We start from the raw sequence: 19,595 nt of genomic DNA, 5'->3' as shown, positions 1-19,595 counted from the left end.
ATCGTGGTATATATGTCAGATGAATATTAAACATGATCAAACACATTGATGTTGCACATTAACAGTGTGCTGAGCCGGAAAGGTAGGACGTATTCATTGTAGCTTTTAAAGTATGGAAGTACCGTTATTGTATTTGCGAATCCTGGTATATCATCAATCTTTTGACTTTAAAATGACATTAACAGGTCAACAAACTGGTGATAATTATGTTTTACGTAACCTAATGTTTACGTAGGTTTTAGAAACATTTATTGTACACAACTGATTTGTTTGGGAACAGCATCAGACACAACACCTAAAGATGTGCTATTGTTAATCATAGCACAGCATAAGGCGCTGATGAGTTTGGCGTTGTATATGTGTAGTCAGTTTCAACACCAATGATATGTTGATGCACGTCATCGTATCACGTAGATCTATGCTCATGCTGTCAGTCAGTAGATTGTCCAGGCACGTTTACAGATATGACTCCGTATTATAGTTGGAAGATTGTTGATTGCGACAACAAAACAAATCTACGTTCAACAATATCGTTCGACCTGCAAATACATACGTACGGGAACCTACAAGGAAACATTAAGAGAGCAATTGTCTCACAAGAATATGATCCAAAGTAGACGTTTGTCGCTGCGAGTAAGCTTGACTACTAAACGTTCCCTGGCCAACATGCTGGCGAACATGGGTCTAGTCAGGGGAATGCTTCTGTTCACCCAGGATTCTACGTGTTACTCGTGTCTTCTCAGAGGAAGGCTTCTCTTCAGTCAACATTGCATGGGTCACTTCTTGTATCTCCTCAGAGGAATGCTTCTGTTCATGTGTTACATGTTGTATCTCCTCAGAGGAATGCTTCTGTTCAGTCAGCATTGCATGGATCACTTCTTGTATCTCCTCAGAGGAATGCTTCTGTTCATGTGTTACATGTTGTATCTCCTCAGAGGAATGCTTCTGCTCAGTCAGCATTGCATGGGTCACTTGTTGTATCTCCTCAGAGGAATGCTTCTGTTCATGTGTTACATGTTGTATCTCCTCAGAGGAATGCTTCTGTTCAGTCAGCATTGCATGGATCACTTCTTGTATCTCCTCAGAGGAATGCTTCTGTTCATGTGTTACATGTTGTATCTCCTCAGAGGAATGCTTCTGCTCAGTCAGCATTGCATGGGTCACTTGTTGTATCTCCTCAGAGGAATGCTTCTGTTCAGTCAGCATTGCATGGGTCACTTCTTGTATCTCCTCAGAGGAATGCTTCTGTTTAGTCAGCATTGCATGGGTCACTTCTTGTATCTCCTCAGAGGAATGCTTCTGTTCATGTGTTACATGTTGTATCTCCTCAGAGGAATGCTTCTGTTCACGTGTTACATGTTGTATCTCCTCAGAGGAATGCTTCTGTTCATGTGTTACATGTTGTATCTCCTCAGAGGAATGCTTCTGTTCATGTGTTACATGTTGTATGTCCTCAGAGGAATGCTTCTGTTCAGTCAGCATTGCATGTGTTACATGTTGTATCTCCTCAGAGGAATGCTTCTAATTTAATCCTTGAGGGTCAGTTTATCCAGCTGTAAGTTAACGTGAGGTCTGGATGAGTGTTTCTGCAATGGTAACTGGTAAGCTGTTGATACTGTGAAAATATGGATGTTGCGATTCTATAATATCGTGCATGTGAATAGCTGCGTTGTAGTGTAAAGTTTTGTTAAGAATTCGCCAATCTTCACTGATTTTCATCATTTACTGAACTCATGACAATAAGCTTTTCAAGGTTACGAATTTGTTTTACAATACTTCAGTTCATGTGTAAACAGTACTCCTAAACAGTATGGAATATTTTGCCAAATTTAAATTAGAAACAGTTGCCTGAAGTAAGTGGTTATATTTACACTAATGAGTCTAATCAGAATCATCAACGGTGCACTAGTCTGTGTTCCTCTTTACCAGACGAACATCCATCAAAGAGCACATTTGGTTGCTATAGTTACCGTTAATGATGTGGCATTATAAGCAAATTTCAAAGTTTTACGAGTAATATATGCACAAGCATGACCTAATAGGCCTATACACATGCAAACATTTAACTTCATGCGTACAATGATAATTTAACGCAGGTAACAAACTATTCTCCGGCCATTCTGTGATATGACGAGATTCACCGTAACAAATGCATGTGATGTATAGATCAGCCCTTAATGTCATGTGTGCGTGGCATAAAAGACAAAGGTAAAAACATTTTACGCATGCAATATTGAAAACAAGAACAAACATTTCACAAATGGCTCCCGTTTTCTGCACATGTCGGACAACAAAAGCGAGAAAACCCTTTACAAACCACCTCTATCGATCAGGACACATGATAATTTTAAGAAACTATATCTTTAAGCCATTTACACCCTTAAAACACCACGAAAATGAACTGTCAACACCTCAGAAGAATGCTTTTGGTCAGTCAGCACTGCATGTGTTAGTTCTTGTGTCTCCTGAGAAGAATGTTTCTCTTCACCCAGCATTGCATGCGTTACTTGTTGTGTCTCCTCAGAGGAATGCTTCTCTTCAACCAGCATTGCATGCGTTACTTGTTGTGTCTCCTCAGAGGAATGCTTCTCTTCACCGAGCATTGTATGCGTTACTTGTTGTATCTCCTCCTAAGGAATGCTTCTCTTCACCCAGCATTGCATGCGTCACTTGTTGTATCTCCTCAGAGGAATGCTTCTCTTCACCCAGCATTGCATGCGTCACTTGTTGTTTCTCCTCAGAGGAATGCTTCTCTTCACCCAGCATTGCATGCGTTACTTGTTGTATCTCCTCCTAAGGAATGCTTCTCTTCACCCAGCATTGCATGCGTCACTTGTTGTATCTCCTCAGAGGAATGCTTCTCTTCACCCAGCATTGCATGCGTTACTTGTTGTATCTTCTAAACTTGATTACGGGGTTTAGCATTCTGCAAACGTTCTCCTTTCGTTAGATATGACTTGAACATAAAATTGTGAGGAGATACACCCGCATGCATGAAAGGTAAAACAGTGTTTCACTGGATGCCTGTTTCCTTTCCAACGTCGCTCTAAATCGTTGCTCCATACACTTAAATCTAGTTTGCCATTCTACCGTGTTTGGCAGCTTGACTCCTGAGAGTTTCTAGGACTTGAGTCCTGCCCCATAACGAAGCACATGTGACACATGTAGTCTCACCTTAGGCAAGTGAGTTTGTTCAAAATTGTCGCGGTGGAAAAAAGTCATATGACTATAACCTTCTAGCGCCTAACAGGCAGCTTGGGTTATCCGGGGTAATAATGGCCTTGATTGTTAGCGCTATGAGCATACCTAGTGTGGAGTTTGGCGCTATATAAATGGACACATTATTATTATTATTATTACTTCATCGGTAATCATTTATTCTGAAATAAGAAAGATAATATTTAAATCTATGATGAGTTGGTACAACCAATTAACTGCATGAACAAATCTATTAACTGATATTTCAGGTTTTTTATCATTCTATATCACATCCAGAGTATTATTACTTCATTATCTTATGCACGGTAAATGTTTTGTCATGAGTTAAATTAATATTTCTGTGTTTAGTTGCCCGATTTGTTTTAAGAGCTCAGAAACTAATGGAGATGATTAAAAATGCGTTCACTGTTATACTTAACTAAATCATGTTTTTATCACTATTTAATAGTGATTCAAAAACACATGCTCATGATACTGTCAGTATCGTACGATGGGCTCTCATTTAGTACATATTTCTTTTGGTCAGGAATGGTATTTGTTGTCGTTTTCAATTTATGAGAAACATATCTGAACAGGGTTTGGCATGATATTAAGCCTGGAATTTAACAACTTGTACAATATTATGAAAAAATTATCTTTGTTTGCATCCACTCGTAGTATTTTATTGTTGTAGGACATATAATTACCATATATTTTAATTGTGAACGTCTTAACCTCGCGTTATATTAATTTTATTATGAACTCCATTGATGTTTGAGTTAAATTTTAACTGTACTCTGTGTACTCCAGAAATTGTTACTTGTGGTTGACAGAATATTGTAGTGGGTTATTTTGCATATCAGCAATTGTCCTTGAACTTGTTAATGATATTCAACCGAAAAGCTAACAGTTTACAAACACGTCTAAGGCACCCTTGCAGTTCCCAAAATCCAGATTTTGTCAAAGTAAACTTCTCTGCTACTTTGCCTGCTATGTGGAGATCCGTTTGAATATACACTTCTTTCTTGAATGCCCAAAGTACAAAATCCCAAGAAACAGTATCTTCATTAATATTCAACTGCTGGTAGTACTTTCTTTCGGGATTGTTCTTCATCGTGTAGCAATGTTCCAAGACTAACACATTCTATACATGGATACTCAGTGAGGGGTAGTGGTGTGTTATATTTAGACTGGAAAATGCTACAGAGTGTTACAACCCTCTGGGACTTTGTGACCCAGGGTGTTGGAGAAACTTCTAGAGTACTTTTTCTTCGGGAGCGAACTTTCGCCTCGCATTTCACTTTGCATCTCAAGTTACAAGAAGACCAGCTATTGTGTGGTGATCATTCTTATCCTAAACACTCAGCCTGTTTTGGAAACTTGGCCAATGTCGCAGTGAGACGAATATTACCACCTCTGTCTTTACTGCTATAACCATTGTTGTTGTTTAATGAAATGTCTATTTGTACTACCACTCTGAGTTTACTGCCACTGTAATACCACCCTCGTGATTTGAAATACTTTGTAAATTTAGTTACTTTTAGAATACAATTTTGAGTTCACATTGCTCTTTTGTTGGTTGATTTCACACCTCGTTCTTTTACGGACCTATTCCTGGTTAAATTTCAACATTTAACAACAAGCACAATCCAAAATATCGCAATATTTTATTTGCGATCTTGAAGATATCACTAGCTGTATATATGTAAAAGAGAGGGACACCTAAATTGAATACATTTTGGCCAGTCCCAATGATCATTTATGCCTTTGAAAACAAAATAATATTCTTGTGCAAGTCTTTTTGTCTGTTGCCAGATGTTAACTTAAGTGCATTATATTTTAGTATAGAGGGATTGTCCTCTTATCCCATCAGGATTCTGAAACTTAAAGGCCATTCTGACAATCTTGTTTGATATTATTATGCTTAGAGTAAACGAAAATTGTTGTTTTTCTATATCGGTTTGCCTTTGTCAGCAAGGTAGCGGGGACAAGATGGCGGATATTGCAAATGTCGGGAGAACCTCTACTCTGAAGAAACAGCTCGGGTTGGTCAGTGCCACGAGTTTCATAATAGGCAATATTATTGGTGAGTCAGCGAGCGAGAGTAAATAACAGATGACATAAGTTCAATTATGATATCTATATCAATGAGAAAATGTATCTTCATTCTTCGAGGGTATGGGAATTATATTTCAAGTTTAATAGCAAGATTCTAAACATGTCTAAAATTCTTTTAGATGACGGCTGGATATTACTGTTGAAGCAGAAGCTCTCAAAAAACTCAGTCAACAATATGTTTTAAAGAGCCGTATCATTGGCTATTTCAGAACAGATCACAAAGTTTAGATATCATATACAGTCACAATGCATATGTAATTCAGTTTCCATATCGTGAGGCACGTATGTACATTTCTTGACACCATTTATTATCGTACACAGGAACTGGTATCTTCGTCAGTCCGACTGTTATATTGGAAGGCATGGGGTCCTCCACTGGCTTGTCTCTCCTTGTGTGGACGCTGTGTGGAGCTTTGTCCTATTGTGGTGCCATGTGCTACGCTGAATATGGTGCAGTTACCTCTCAGTTTTAGTCATTTGTACTTTTAATATGACCATTTGTAGCTATGCGTTGCAAATGACGTTGATAAGATGATTTTATTCATTTGAGTAATGACCTTGAATAATATATGCGCAGCTGAACGATTCATCTTGCGTATCCCCCGATTTGCCTTGAATACTACATGCACTGCTGGGTCATCCTTCTTACATATCCTCTAAATAACCTTGAATAATGCATGCACTGCTGGGTCATCCTTCTTACATATCCTCTAAATAACCTTGAATAATACATGCACTGCTGGGTCATCCTTCTTACATATCCTCTAAATAACCTTGAATAATACATGCACTGCTGGGTCATCCTTCTTACATATCCTCTAAATAACCTTGAATAATACATGCACTGCTGGGTCATCCTTCTTACATATCCTCTAAATAACCTTGAATAATACATGCACTGCTGGGTCATCCTTCTTACATATCCTCTAAATAACCTTGAATAATACATGCACTGCTGGGTCATCCTTCTTACATATCCTCTAAATAACCTTGAATAATACATGCACTGCTGGGTCATCCTTCTTACACATCCTTTAAATAACCTTCAATAATACATGCACTGCTGGGTCATCCTTCTTACATATCCTCTAAATAACCTTGAATAATACATGCACTGCTGGGTCATTCTTCTTACATATCCTCTAAATAACCTTGAATAATACATGCACTGCTGGGTCATCCTTCTTACATATCCTCTAAATAACCTTGAATAATACATGCACTGCTGGGTCATCCTTCTTACACATCCTTTAAATAACCTTCAATAATACATGCACTGCTGGGTCATCCTTCTTACATATCCTCTAAATAACCTTCAATAATACATGCACTGCTGGGTCATCCTTCTTACATATCCTCTAAATAACCTTGAATAATACATGCACTGCTGCATGGTCCTTCTCGCATAACCTCCAAATAGACTTGAATAATACGTATCTTTGTGTTTATAAAACGTAACATGTACAGAGCGTATACGAGAGACTGGTTCATCCTAATCGTGTTTACATTATTCAAACCTGGTGTACATCATGCATTAATGGTGGTATGACTCACAAATATATGTATGGATGTGCCTTTCATACTAAGTACAAATTTGTCTGATGAGAACTAGATTTTTATTTCTAAATACCAGCCAACCCAGGACTGTAAAACGATAGGGAAAACTGACACAGTATGGGATAACAGAAACAAGACCAAATGTCTAAAACGTTATTTTTCTACATTCTTGTGGTATGGTAGTGATATCAGTTATCGCAATTACAAATGTTACTGTCGCCATTGAAAATTCTAAGGCCCGTGAAACGTCAAGTACAGATAAAAACATAACCGCAAGTCTTTAACATCTCGGATAATTACCTTGAAAACTCAGATTTGTTAACAGTTTTGGTCCGCCAGTTCGTGAGAGTGATAAAAAAGTAACAATAAGATGTGGTCTATTCAAGGCACCCGGCTGAAGAAATCAGGTGGTACTTATACCTACATCCGAGAAGCTTTCGGAGACTTGGGGGGAATTTTGTTTCTGTGGAGTGAATTTCTCATTGGCCGTCCTCTGTCTACGACCCTCGCATCCTTGGCGGCCGCACAGTACATCTTGAGACCTTTCTTCTTGACCTGTCCAGACATGGCACCAACACCGTCCAAAGTCATGCTAGGATTTGTCATCTGTGGTAATACATGCCTTCAATGTACAGAATCATCTCCTTGAAAGTAATATTGAATAAAGAAATACTGACTGACTGAGTTTGGTTTTACGCCGCTTTTAGCAATATTCCAGCAACATCACGGCGGGGGGACACCAGAAATGGGCTTCACACAATGTACCCATGTGGGGATTCGAACCCGGGTCTTTGGCGTGACGAATAAAGAAATAAAGTATGTGGTTGTTTATCGCCACACTCACCAATATTCCTTTAAAATATGAATTTTAGACCGGATAATCCAGTGATTGATATCATGAGCATCGACCTACAGAATTAGGGTAATATGACATGAGCTAATGGAGCTATATTCATTTTCAGGCTTTGTGGTGACGGCCAATATGTACAGTGTCAAAATGGGAGCCCGGCTACAGACTTTGACCACTGTGTGCAAAGTCACGGCATTACTGACCATCATAGTTGCTGGCATGTTCCATATTGGCCAAGGTATGTTATCTATATCTGGCAGAAACGAACTCTGTGACAGGAAATTTTAGATATATTTCAGTGGCACATCATAGAAACATTTATATTTCGTCAATTTCAGTCCAAACGTACTGCTCAGAAGCGCTCTCCGAACAACTCAAAAAAGAAAAGTTAGACACTGTATGTTTTCTTAAAAAAGGTATGTCTTCAGTTTAGATTTGAAAGTTGTCCCTGACTCCAGTGGAAGTGGATTCCAGAGAGTTGGTCCTGCCACCTGAAATGAGTATTAATGTTGACATGGATTTCAGCTTTGGGTAATACAGTAGATAAAACGCGTGCATGTACACCGTCCATACGGTTCCAAAATCTCCAAAGTTGCCATTGCATCTCAGTTTTAACATAGGTGTGTCAAAGGCGCATGGGAATGAAGGGGGTGAATATGTTGCCAGTGCACAATGCTGGTCATTAAATGATGGTTACAAGATGTGTCCAGACTAATAGTTTTCTTTGTTATGGTATAGCTGGAAAACTGCTGACCTTTGGCTTAAAACAATATTCATCAAAATGGTACAAGTCTGAACTTTGGCTTAATACAATATTCAACAGAATGGTAAAAGTCTGAACTTTGGCTTAAAACAATTGTCAGCAAAATGGTAAAAGTCTGAACTTTGGCTTAAAACAATAGTCAGCAAAATGGTACAAGTCTGAACTTTGGCTTAAAGCAATATTCAACAGAATGGTAAAAGTCTGAACTTTGGTTTAATACAATATTCAACAGAATGGTAAAAGTCTGAACTTTGGCTTAAAACAATTGTCAGCAAAATGGTAAAAGCTGAACTTTGGCTTAAAACAATAGTCAGCAAAATGGCAGAAGTCAACGATTTTGTTCCTTTTAGGTTATCTTCACACATTTAGCTTATACATGTCACTAACATTTTAAGTAAAGTCGCATTAGACGTGTCACTTTTCTCGAAATCTATCGTTATATGCGATGCAAATTTTCTTTTGATCATATTTCAGGGCACACAGAAAACTTCAGTGAACCATTCAAGTCCACCAACTTTAAGCCGTCCGGTGTAGCCCTGGCTTTCTACGCAGGGCTGTTTGCATTTAGTGGCTGGTGAGCTGTGTTTTAAACACAAATGATACTGTTTTCGGAAATATGAATGTTTGAAAATGTTTGGATTATTTTTACATGTTTCATGGTGGGAATACCTTTCCTGATAATTATTCTTTCATGATGTTTAGGGACTGACCATTGGATGAGCGGATGCTGGGATGGGGAGTCGCTTAATGACCGAATAAAACAGCTGTCCTTGAAAATAATATCAGTGAGTGAGTTTAGTTTTACGCCGCTTTTAGCAACATTCCAGCAACATCACGGCGGGGGACACCAGAAATGGGCTTCACACATTGTACCCATGTGGTACCCGGGTCTTCGGCGCGACGAGCGAACGCTTTAACCACCAGGCTACCCCACCGCCCCGAAAATGATATCAGAATTATTACCCTTAAGATTTTTTGGAAGAGGAAATTGTCAACCATAAATAATATATTGCAAGGCGTTTCTTATAAACATCGGACTGTCAGTACTTTTACACTGCATTTCAAAATTATCAAATTGTATTTTCTGGTCTATCAATCACTTGATTGTCTGGTTTGTTTACAAGCCACCGTCGCATGGCATTGCTGTGGTTGGTTGCCAATATAATGGTCAGTTTTCGGGTCTTGATGATTAGATTCAATTCTTTTATTCGGTATCAAGGCCAACGGCCCATGTACACTATAATACAAAATAATCATTAAAATGACAGATGGGAATTTCTGAGAAATAGAGCTTCCTTAATAAACTTTGCAACATTTAACAAAATATTTAGCTTATTACATGTTAAAAGAATTTTAAACTTAAACATCGTTGGTGAATTATAATAATATCTTGGTATATATTTTGATCTGAGATAGTCATACAATGGACATTTTAGAAGGAAGTGATATTCATCTTCTACACAACCTAACGCACAAAATGTACATATTGATGATTATGTGATATTGGATGACGATTGACGTTCATGATATTAACCTCTTGTTTGACTAGCCTGAACTCAGACTGTTTGTCTGTTGATGAATGCGAGGAAACAACTACAAGATAAGCCAATACCGGAGACTAAACATTCGAAATTACCGATTGTAAAGACGGTTTGTCCATACAGATGAGCTTACCGGAGACTAAACATCGAAATCGAAGTAAAGACAGTTCTATGGATAGTCAAGTTCTATGGATAGTCAACTTCTTTATTGCAATGAGTGCGACGTTTCGTTGTAGCTGTTAGGTACTAACTTGATAACGGTGTTAGTACCTACACCGAAACGTCGCACTATCCATAGAATTGCAATGAAGAAGTTGACTATCCATAGGCGGAACTTGGTTAAAGCGTTGGCTACTCATACAACTTCAAAAATGCCTCTCAAAGAAGCTTAACGTATACTCTGCATAAAAAAGAAACGTAAAAATAAAAAAATGGAAATATCTGACGAAAATTTGCTGATATTCATGCAAAAGGAATACCAAATATAAATTTCTCGTGTCTGCGTGCATCGGGAATGATCTGTTCGGGTAGAATAAAGTTTGACCCCAAACGACCAAAAAGTGGGTGAAACGCAAAAACGCAATTACGTGGGAGCGCGGAGAGCAAACACACCAACATGGAATGAACTTGCAACATTGGCTAAGTTGTCGAAAGATTATGACAACGATGGGGTCAAAATGTAACCTACCCAACTCCGATTGACTCGTCATAGACTCACCACGACCGCCTCAACAGCTACACCAAAAGCGTAGGATTGCGTAGGATTTCAGCCCAGACAACGAGGAACCGCAGGTATTCGCGCGAGACCTGTCTTTCTGACAGATCCACAACAGCGATGGAGACGTGTTTGTTTTAATGACGAGTCACATTTTGTGCTTCTACGTATAGACGGAGGACGTTGTGTTTACAAAAGTCGTGGGGAACATAAGTACTCGAAAGTGCATGCAGGAAGTGAACTGGTTTGGTGGTGAGAACGTAATGATGTGGACCGCCATCTCCCATACCGGAAAGACAGACTTGGCTCACATGCAGGGCAGTTTAACGGCGCAACGTTACACAGATGCCCTTCCCAGTATGCAACAAGCAAACGACAAGCAACACGTCAACGCCAGAACTCTTGGCTTGACTGACAACGACCTTTTTATGGTACTACAGCATCCAAGTACTGCCATGGCGCTCAGGGTCTCCATATCTAAACCCATTTGTGGGATGCCTTTGATCAACGTCTGCGATCACGTCAGCAACAGCCACAGAACCTCAACAATTGGCATGAGCACTGCAAGAAAGGTGTTTGAACAGTCCCCTGGACACAATTCGTCATCTGATTGGCACCATGGGGTCCGTAGAAGATATTGAGTATTGATATTGATGACCTTCGATACTCGATTATCTTATTGCACTATGATGAACCTCGGTCAGTGAAAAAAAATAGTGCCAAATTTGAAGAAAAAAAATATGAACTGTTGATTACTAGTATTTATATGACAATGACAGTATAAATCTAAAAAACACTTTCGCGGTTTGGGGGATTTTTCTGCAGAGTATAATTGCTGTCTATAAGAAAACAATATATAATAACAAGAGTAAGCTTCAGGTTATCTATGGTCATGCCACAGCTGCAAAAGCGTCGGACTTATCAGTCAGGTTATTCATTATTTCATTTCACATGGCGATTTTATTCGATGTATGTTGTCTTACAGGTCATGTGTCAACACTGGCGTAGAGGAAGTTTGCAACCCACACAGGTACAATGTAGATCATTCTCGCTGGTATGTCTTAGCCTTGGATTAATTCCATACAGACAGACAAACATTACAGACAGCTCATGATGTAACTTGTCGAAATAATGCTTAAGACAGAAAACACGATGACAAGGTATTTAAACGGTATTTAAATATACTCCCTATAAATAAAAACACCAATATATACAAAGGATCATTCATATGTCTTTCTTTGTTCTAGAAACATCCCGCTAGCCATCTTTGGAGGACTCGCAGTTCCGACTTTAGGATATCTTTTGGCAAATGTTGCTTACCATGCTGTTCTCACTAATGACGAGATTCTATCTGGAATTGCTGTAGCCTATGTAAGTTTGTAAATGAATTATGACTGCAATATTTGAACTCTGTCTGAGTTTACTAAAACAACGCAATCAGCAATACGTCATTGTTAATGTCAGATTGAATTAATTGAATATATACCAGACAAAAGAATAGTTGTCCATGGTGGAAGTTTTAACGCAGCCGTCAACGCTATTCAATTCACGTCATGAGGGTCTGATAACACGAATTGTCCCATTACACCGTGACTACTGATGCCCTGTCCAACATTCGAGATATGTATCGGGTCGTGGCCTATCTGCTCCCAGGCACCCTATTCTCACGAGTGGCCGGGATGCAGAGACAAACCTTTGGTATTCCACCATACCCACTGTATTGTGAAGGACTTTTCATATGTTCATATGGCGATAGGGGAGTTATGTCAGCATTTCATCTGATGAGATTGAAAAGACCTTAAGTTTTGTCTCATGTCCAGAGAACACCCTTTTTGTTTCTCGAAAAATGATTAAGCCTCCGGTTTTATTATTTTCTTGTTTACATCCTCAAACATCTGCATGCATGTGACAACTCTTTCCAACCAACAGTGTGATGGTTTTCCTTTGTAACAATTTGTTTTTGTTTGTTTTTGCATTTTGATGTGTGTCCTGTCGTGAGTGTGCATAGTGAATAATACAAATTGTACTTTACTTTGGACATATAGAAATATCATGGAGTAGGTACAAGTGCTAATGACAAATTTACTATGGAGTCCACATAAAAGTTATGTGCCAACTACATGGACGGAGATCTGATGGAGATGAAAAATATACTTCATTTTCTTCAAGGTATTTGGAGAAAGGAAGCTGGGATTCTTCAAGTGGGTTATCCTTGCGTGTGTGGCAGCATCAGCTGGAGGGATTGCGAACATTAACGTCTTCATTTTCAGCAGGTAAAACGTGCGTGCGTGTGTGCGTGTGTGCCTGCGTACATGTGGATGGATGGGTATTTTATGTGCAGAAGTGCAGAGAAACATGCACTGATGATGACATTAGGTGTTGCGTAAATTAAGCGTCAAATCCACGTGGTTTTCTGTATCATTGGGTACACAAAATCACCAGTGTAACGTTGGGCTTACGGGGTTCTACGCTTTTCGAAAGTTAATAATAATTTTGAGCAGTAAGGATGGCTTATGGCGGTTCATACAAACACCTCATTCTTGTAACATAGATCGTTCCACGCCTAGCTTCAATGAACAACTTCAACATTGAGGAAGGATAACAATATATGGATGATCCTCTTCTTTATCATAGTGAGAGCGACGTTTCGGTGTTGGTTCTAACACCGTTATCAAGCAAGTGATGTTAGAACCTAAACCAAAACGTGGCATATATTGGTATCCTTCCCTACTGTTCCAATTTGTAAATGCCTCTCAAAGAAGTTAACTTCAACATTGGTTTTTCTGAAACATGTATTCAAGGTCAATGGTGTATTTTGTTTCGACAAGTCCATCCATTATGTATGCTCACACTGAAATGAAAATTAACAAGTTATGTGTTATGTCAAGGTCCCATACCTTTAAACGTCTTATTAACAGTTCTATTCGGACAGAAACTGTGAGAAACGCGACAGCTATTATTGCTTTGAATTAAGGCAGTAACAGATAGTGAGTGAGTGAGCGAGTTTAGTTTTTCGCCGTACTCATTAGAATTACGGCTTTATGGCGGCGGTCTGTAATTAATCCAGTCTTGACAAGACAATCCAGTGATCAACAGCATGAGCATCGATCTACGCAATTGGGATACGATAACATGTATCAACCAAGTCAGCGAGCCTGACCACCCGATCCTGTTAGTCGCCTCGAACGACAAGCATGGGTTACTGAAGATCAATTCTAACCCGGATCTTCACGGGTCCAGTAACAGACAAAGCACCAGAAACAACATTGCAGTATCGACTAGTTATATACTAATTATCATAGTGTCCTCCACGTACTATTTATTGATTCATTTCAGTTGAGCAGAACCATAGAAGTATTTATCTAAAATATCGAAATGGCATCGGAATATGGTATTTTAAACGCATTATCAATATTTAGATGATGATTATTGTTATTTTAGGTTACATCATCCGGCAATTTGACCAGAACAAATGACCACGACAGCTGATACACAAAATGTTTTACGTGTTTATAAGCATGTTGCTAAATCTTTTGACCAACTCCTATTGAGGTGGCTTTTGATAAATAAATGCCCCGCTATATCAGGGAATGTAGGTAATATATTTAAGCATGAAATCGTGTTTCTCATACAACCTAGCATGTGAAGGTCTAAACATTTATTGCAGCATGAAGCCTTCATACGGTTTTATTTGATAGAACATGAATTATGAAGTTGCATAGTTCATAAAAGTAACTATTTAAGTATTATTTTATGAATGAATTGTAAGAAAACCAAGTTTGACTATCTTTTTTTACTTCGATATTTTTATTCATGTAGAGATATTACATGAGATATGCATGATGTAATGATATATATGCGTTGTACAGGACATGATAAATAAAAAACATTAAAATAAATAAATTATGATAAATGAATAAAAATAAAAAATACTGAAAAACAGGACAATTGATTTTAATAAATAATAAAATAATAATAATATAAAAAACCGGGTTCTCCACCGGGAGCACAGCCCTTCTGACACTCTGGGTAATGCAGAAGGCTGAAGTGTTGGGGAGTCTACATATTCTCCTGAAAGTTCTTGGTGGGTTCGACTAGGCAGCGTTTCCTGGGAGAAGTCCCATTCGCTGTCTGGGCTGCGTGTAGTGGGGGTAAGGGCCCTGAGATGATGAGCCTTACCATCCTGACTGTGCCAGGATCACCCGAACCCTCCCTGCTGCATTTTTCATCTTAATCTGTGAAACATAATAATAAAAAAATAACTTGAATATAAAGAAAGGATATTTCATTCTTTCACACATTCATACCAATGCATACATACCCAATAAGTGATTAAATCATGTTTTTTCATTAATAAAGTTTCGATACATGGCCCTTCTGACCAGCAATAAGACACATGAAGTGCTGACACTAAAATGACCACATTAGATATTCATGATTCTAATTATTATTTTTTCCTTGTAAATGTTTCAGAACGTACTTTGTGGGGGGTCGTGATGGACTCTTTCCTCGCTTCCTCAGCATGATCAACATACACAGAAAAACTCCACAACCTGCGATCATTGTGCTGGTGAGCTGGACAATGTGTCGTAATGTTGTCTATCAAATATGACCACCTTCACTATCATACCCATCTGGCTGAATTACTTCCATTTCAGTTCATACTGACGGCGATCTACCTGTGCCTCGGAGATGTCAAGTCTGTACTGGGAGCTTATTCGTTCTTCAAGGCTGGAGGGGAGTGCGTAGCAATTGCAGGAATATTCATCATACGACGGAGACATCCAGCAACAGTTAATACTTACAAGGTATCACCAGAATGATTACACATTAGGATATGCAATGGAACCTTTCATATCCGGTTACTTAACACATGAGTCATGAAGTGTGGAAATTATAGTGTCCCAATAATAAAAGCCATAACTTACTTAAAGCGGCCAAGAAGGCAACAAACGTCATGGGTTCAGTGTATTCCTTATTCAGCTTATCTGTTATACACACAAACACATTATTTGTCATGGCAACGAGTGGTGTAATATATAGATGAGGTATTATGAAAGATTGTCGTTTTACCAAATTTCCAAACTAAATGTAAATAGTGCAGTTCCATGTGAGTGTCAAATGTTCAGGGTTTGCTCAGGTGAACGTTTCCCTTTCACTGTGACACTGGTGAGGCACATCACTCCCTTTTTATTGTAATTCTTACAAAAACGTTCATGAAATAGTCGAAACCGTCCACTGGCCTCGGCTTCAGCACACATTTCATATGATTGTGGAAGAGGTGTCTTGCTTCTTATTCGTAAAAGGTCAAGAAGTAAATGTGTTAAGTATTTATGAATTATACTTCCATCTTTCTTCAATGACCAAAGCTCAGCTGACCAGTAAACATAAGCTACAATGTGCCTTCATTTTCCGTACTGATCTGTTTACTTAATACCATGCTAACTCAATCTGTTTCTCCTCATAACGGGTATTTCATAATCAGAAAGGATATATATTACAAATTTTGTAAGGAAGCATTTTTTCATGTGCAAAGTGATTCGCATAGATTATTTACAGACTGGAATATTGGTGAGTGCGGCGTTAAACAAACAAAGCTTTTGCTAAAATATAGATGTGGTTAAACACTGCGAGGGAGGGCTATCTTGGGTTAAAAGGATGTTAACTGTTGCTTCGAAAATAAAATGGCCAGTTCTTCTTTTACCTCCCTAAGGTCCACTGGCTGTTCCCCGTCATCTACGTTGTCTTCTTCCTGGTGCTATCTGTCACAGCCATCACCTTCGACCCACGCCTGTACTTGCCCATCTTCTGTATCACTCTGCTGGGTGTCCCTCTCTACTTCCTGTCCAGGAGTCGCTGGTGGCAGATGGGGTATCTGGCCAGGGTCAATGGTAAGTCTCCCTGTTCCCCTTCCTTGTCATTTCATCATGTTCTTCCCTTTCCGTTTCCTTTTCCTCTAATGGACTCTGTTTAGGCATCTGTTTTTGTTGTTTATATTTTATACGCGTCAGCACGGCATTCAATGCAAAGATGACACTCAGTTAAGTTACACTTCCATTTTTTGTCAACAGTCAACGTCTGTTGTTTTACATTCAGTAGAACGCGATTAAATCCTTTCAAGTAGAAATATGTATAAAGCAGGGGTCATTGTAGGATATCGTGTTTAAAGGGCTTGATTATGGTTTACTCTGAAAAAGTGATCATACCATGTATTCTTCCATCAACCTGACGTGATATAGCTGAAAAATCAATACGGCATCAAAACAAATTCACCCAGTCACGGTAAATATACCGTCACCCTCAAAGAACTTCAGCGAGAACAGCATGCCTTGCCCCAAACAAAGCTGCGAAATACTAAAGAGAAGCAAAGGTTAGGTGTAAATTCCCTCTGATAAATTACATCAGTGTCCTTCAAGCAGTGTAACAATCCTTCAAAGAAAACATATCGACATGTTTCAGGAATCTACGTAATCTACTGTTCTTGTGAGGTGTGTCCCTGTCCTTGCCATGTTCTTGCTGTGTATCTGTTAAACGAGGGGCGGTAGGGTAGCCTAGTGGTTAAAGGCTCGATTCCCCAAATAAGAACAATGTGGGGAAGAACTTACTGGTGTCCCTTACAGTAATGTTGCTGGAATTTCGCTAAAAGCGGCGTAAAACCACGCTCAGTCACTGTGATAGACGACATTCTTGTAATAATATATAAGTGGGCCCATCCGAGCTTATTGTATGGTGACCGCCTCTGTGGTGTAGTGGTTAGAGCGTCCGCCCGGAGAGCGGAAGGTCGCCGGTTCGATCCCCGACCGCGTCATACCAAAAGACGTTAAAATATGGTACTTGTTGGTCTCTGCCTGGCGCTCGGCATTAATGGGTACAACAAGGACTGGTCGGCTCGGAGTCAGTATAATGTGTCTGAGTGGGGTATCCATGCTTCACTGTGGCATGGTATTTCTGTGAGCTAGCACTATAAAACCAGCTTACGTCTTTGGCTAGTACAAGCAGCCGCACATACACATACACACGCATGCACGTCGTCATATGAGAGAAATATTCACAAGCACGACGTTAAACCCAATTTCACCTCACCTCACCTCACCTCACCTCACCTCACCTCACCTTATTGTATGGTAACCCGAGAAGATCCGGGTAAGAAGTGAACTGGTATATAGCTGAGGTCGGCGCTGAACAACAAACACATTACTGTATGGTATTCAGAATCATTTCTTGTTCATACGGTGTATTCATCATTTATCATCATTATTATGACAATTATATTTATCATTTTTTTCAGAATGGATAACACTTATCTGCCATCGCCTCCTACTGTGTGAACACGCCAGTCAAACTGTAGTATGAGGGGAGCATATTCGTGTTTCATGTAACATGGTGAATACATTGCTGTCTCCAGGAGCTCGGCATGGGGACAAAAGACCCTACAATTACTCGTAGATGTTGGCTTACTGGATTTGTGGAGATTTTGTCGCTAAAAATGTTAGCGATTGTTAAATGTTAAGATTTATCTACTGGGATTGACGAAATCAAGGTAATTCGGCCAAGAAGTTCAACATAATCTTTAACTATATCGACGAAATGATATCGTTCAATAATGGTAACAGAGCCACTGATTAAGCCTCCTGAACCAGATATAAATGAGACCAAACCAGTGTTCATTATTTAGTTTATGCCTAAAGATTCAGAGAGAAAATATTTTCCACAAAATGTGTGACAAAAATAATGACGTCAACTTTCCAAACAAATAATCAGTATCCACTTTAAGTGGAACAATATTCCAGCAGCTCCAACCTTTGATGTCTACATTTCGAGAGCATGTTCTTTCTGCAAATAATTTCGAAGAGCGTCACAATTCTGACAAAAATGTTTGGTCCATATCGGTATATATGGCTTGTTTGGTTTCAAACCAGTGAAATGTTGCTGAAAACTGGGCAAAGTCCAATTCATTCTCACAATCACTTAAAAATAGTATTATTGTAAATATTCCTCCTTGGCGCGCGGATAGACGCACGCACGCACGCATAAAAAATAACAGGGAGAAACGTGCGTGAGCGTGCGTGCGTGCGCACGCACGTTTCTCCCTGTTGTTATTTTGGGCCCAGACAAGTAATACATATTTGATCATACACAACTCAAGAGGAAATACAGTTCCCATAAAACTCGCTGATCCTCGAAGAGTGAGCAATCCTGTTTAAGGATGTCTGTTATATTATTGGGACAGAAAACGTTAACTCCACTATGAACCGTTTAGTAACTGTATGTACATTACTAGTAATACATCTAATCTTTCAATCAAATATTTTGTTGACATTGTTATGTGGCAATGATTTATTGTGTAACGATGTTCCATGTGTATTAGGGCGGTGGGGTAGCCTCGTGATTAAAGCATTCGCTCGTCACGCCGAAGACCCGTGTTCGATTCCTCACAGGGGTACAATGTGTGAAGCCCATTTCTGGTGTCCCCGCCGTGGTATTGCTGGAACATTGCTAAAGGCGGCGTAAAACTAAACTCACTCAAGTCATCGAGCTTGACCATTCGATCCATTCAATCCCCGCTTACGACTAGAGTTTGCTTGGGTCGAATACTAACCCAAATTCCCCAAGAGGGAGGATATACTGATGATCAAGTTTGATTACTACGGAGCCCTGCCAACATATGTGCTATTCTGGCACAGGATTTGGAGAATCTTCTGGGTTCTTTTTCCCGGGTATACAAGGGAAGTTAACTCTTGCCTCTCATATCACATTACATCTAAAGTTACAAGAAGACCAGTAATGTGTGTGATGATAATTACACCATGGATACTCTGCCAAGTTGCAAGTTTGATTACTGTTGCCGAGAGA

The 19,595-nt window shown here is 39.2% G+C and overlaps 2 protein-coding genes and 1 long non-coding RNA gene across 3 annotated transcripts; 2 read left to right on the top strand and 1 right to left on the bottom strand.

Annotated features, from left to right (window-relative positions):
- Window positions 1-684: 684 nt before the first annotated feature.
- Window positions 685-1,482, bottom strand: LOC124274471 (uncharacterized protein PF11_0207-like). Its single transcript, XM_046709832.1, has one exon. The coding sequence runs from the start codon at window positions 1,480-1,482 to the stop codon at window positions 685-687; it is 798 nt and encodes a 265-aa protein (XP_046565788.1).
- A 10,528-nt stretch (window positions 1,483-12,010) lies between these two features.
- LOC124274462 lies at window positions 12,011-15,300 on the top strand. Its single transcript, XR_006897953.1, has 3 exons — window positions 12,011-12,113; window positions 12,912-13,015; window positions 15,216-15,300. It is a non-coding gene; the product is annotated as an uncharacterized LOC124274462 (long non-coding RNA).
- Window positions 15,301-15,334: 34 nt separating this feature from the next.
- Window positions 15,335-18,767, top strand: LOC124274470 (asc-type amino acid transporter 1-like). Its single transcript, XM_046709831.1, has 3 exons — window positions 15,335-15,550; window positions 16,456-16,633; window positions 18,031-18,767. The coding sequence occupies exons 1-3, from the start codon at window positions 15,335-15,337 to the stop codon at window positions 18,093-18,095; spliced, it is 459 nt and encodes a 152-aa protein (XP_046565787.1). The 3' UTR covers window positions 18,096-18,767.
- The last annotated feature ends 828 nt before the right edge of the window (window positions 18,768-19,595 follow it).

This window comes from Haliotis rubra, unplaced genomic scaffold, assembly GCF_003918875.1.
Source record: "Haliotis rubra isolate DU_JTF1 unplaced genomic scaffold, ASM391887v1 Scf191, whole genome shotgun sequence".
Lineage (NCBI taxonomy): Eukaryota > Metazoa > Mollusca > Gastropoda > Lepetellida > Haliotidae > Haliotis > Haliotis rubra.
This window is presented reverse-complemented; position numbering and strand designations above follow the sequence as displayed.

What these genes read in the sequence shown, in the direction of transcription:
- LOC124274471 (XM_046709832.1), bottom strand. Translation starts at nt 1,482, where the DNA reads ATGCTGACTGAACAGAAGCATTCCTCTGAGGACATACAACATGTAACA.
- LOC124274470 (XM_046709831.1), top strand. Translation starts at nt 15,335, where the DNA reads ATGTTGTCTATCAAATATGACCACCTTCACTATCATACCCATCTGGCT. An exon ending in CAACAGTTAATACTTACAAG is followed by an intron (nt 15,551 to 16,455) that starts GTATCACCAGAA and finishes TACCTCCCTAAG; the next exon opens with GTCCACTGGCTGTTCCCCGT. An exon ending in GTATCTGGCCAGGGTCAATG is followed by an intron (nt 16,634 to 18,030) that starts GTAAGTCTCCCT and finishes CATTTTTTTCAG; the next exon opens with AATGGATAACACTTATCTGC.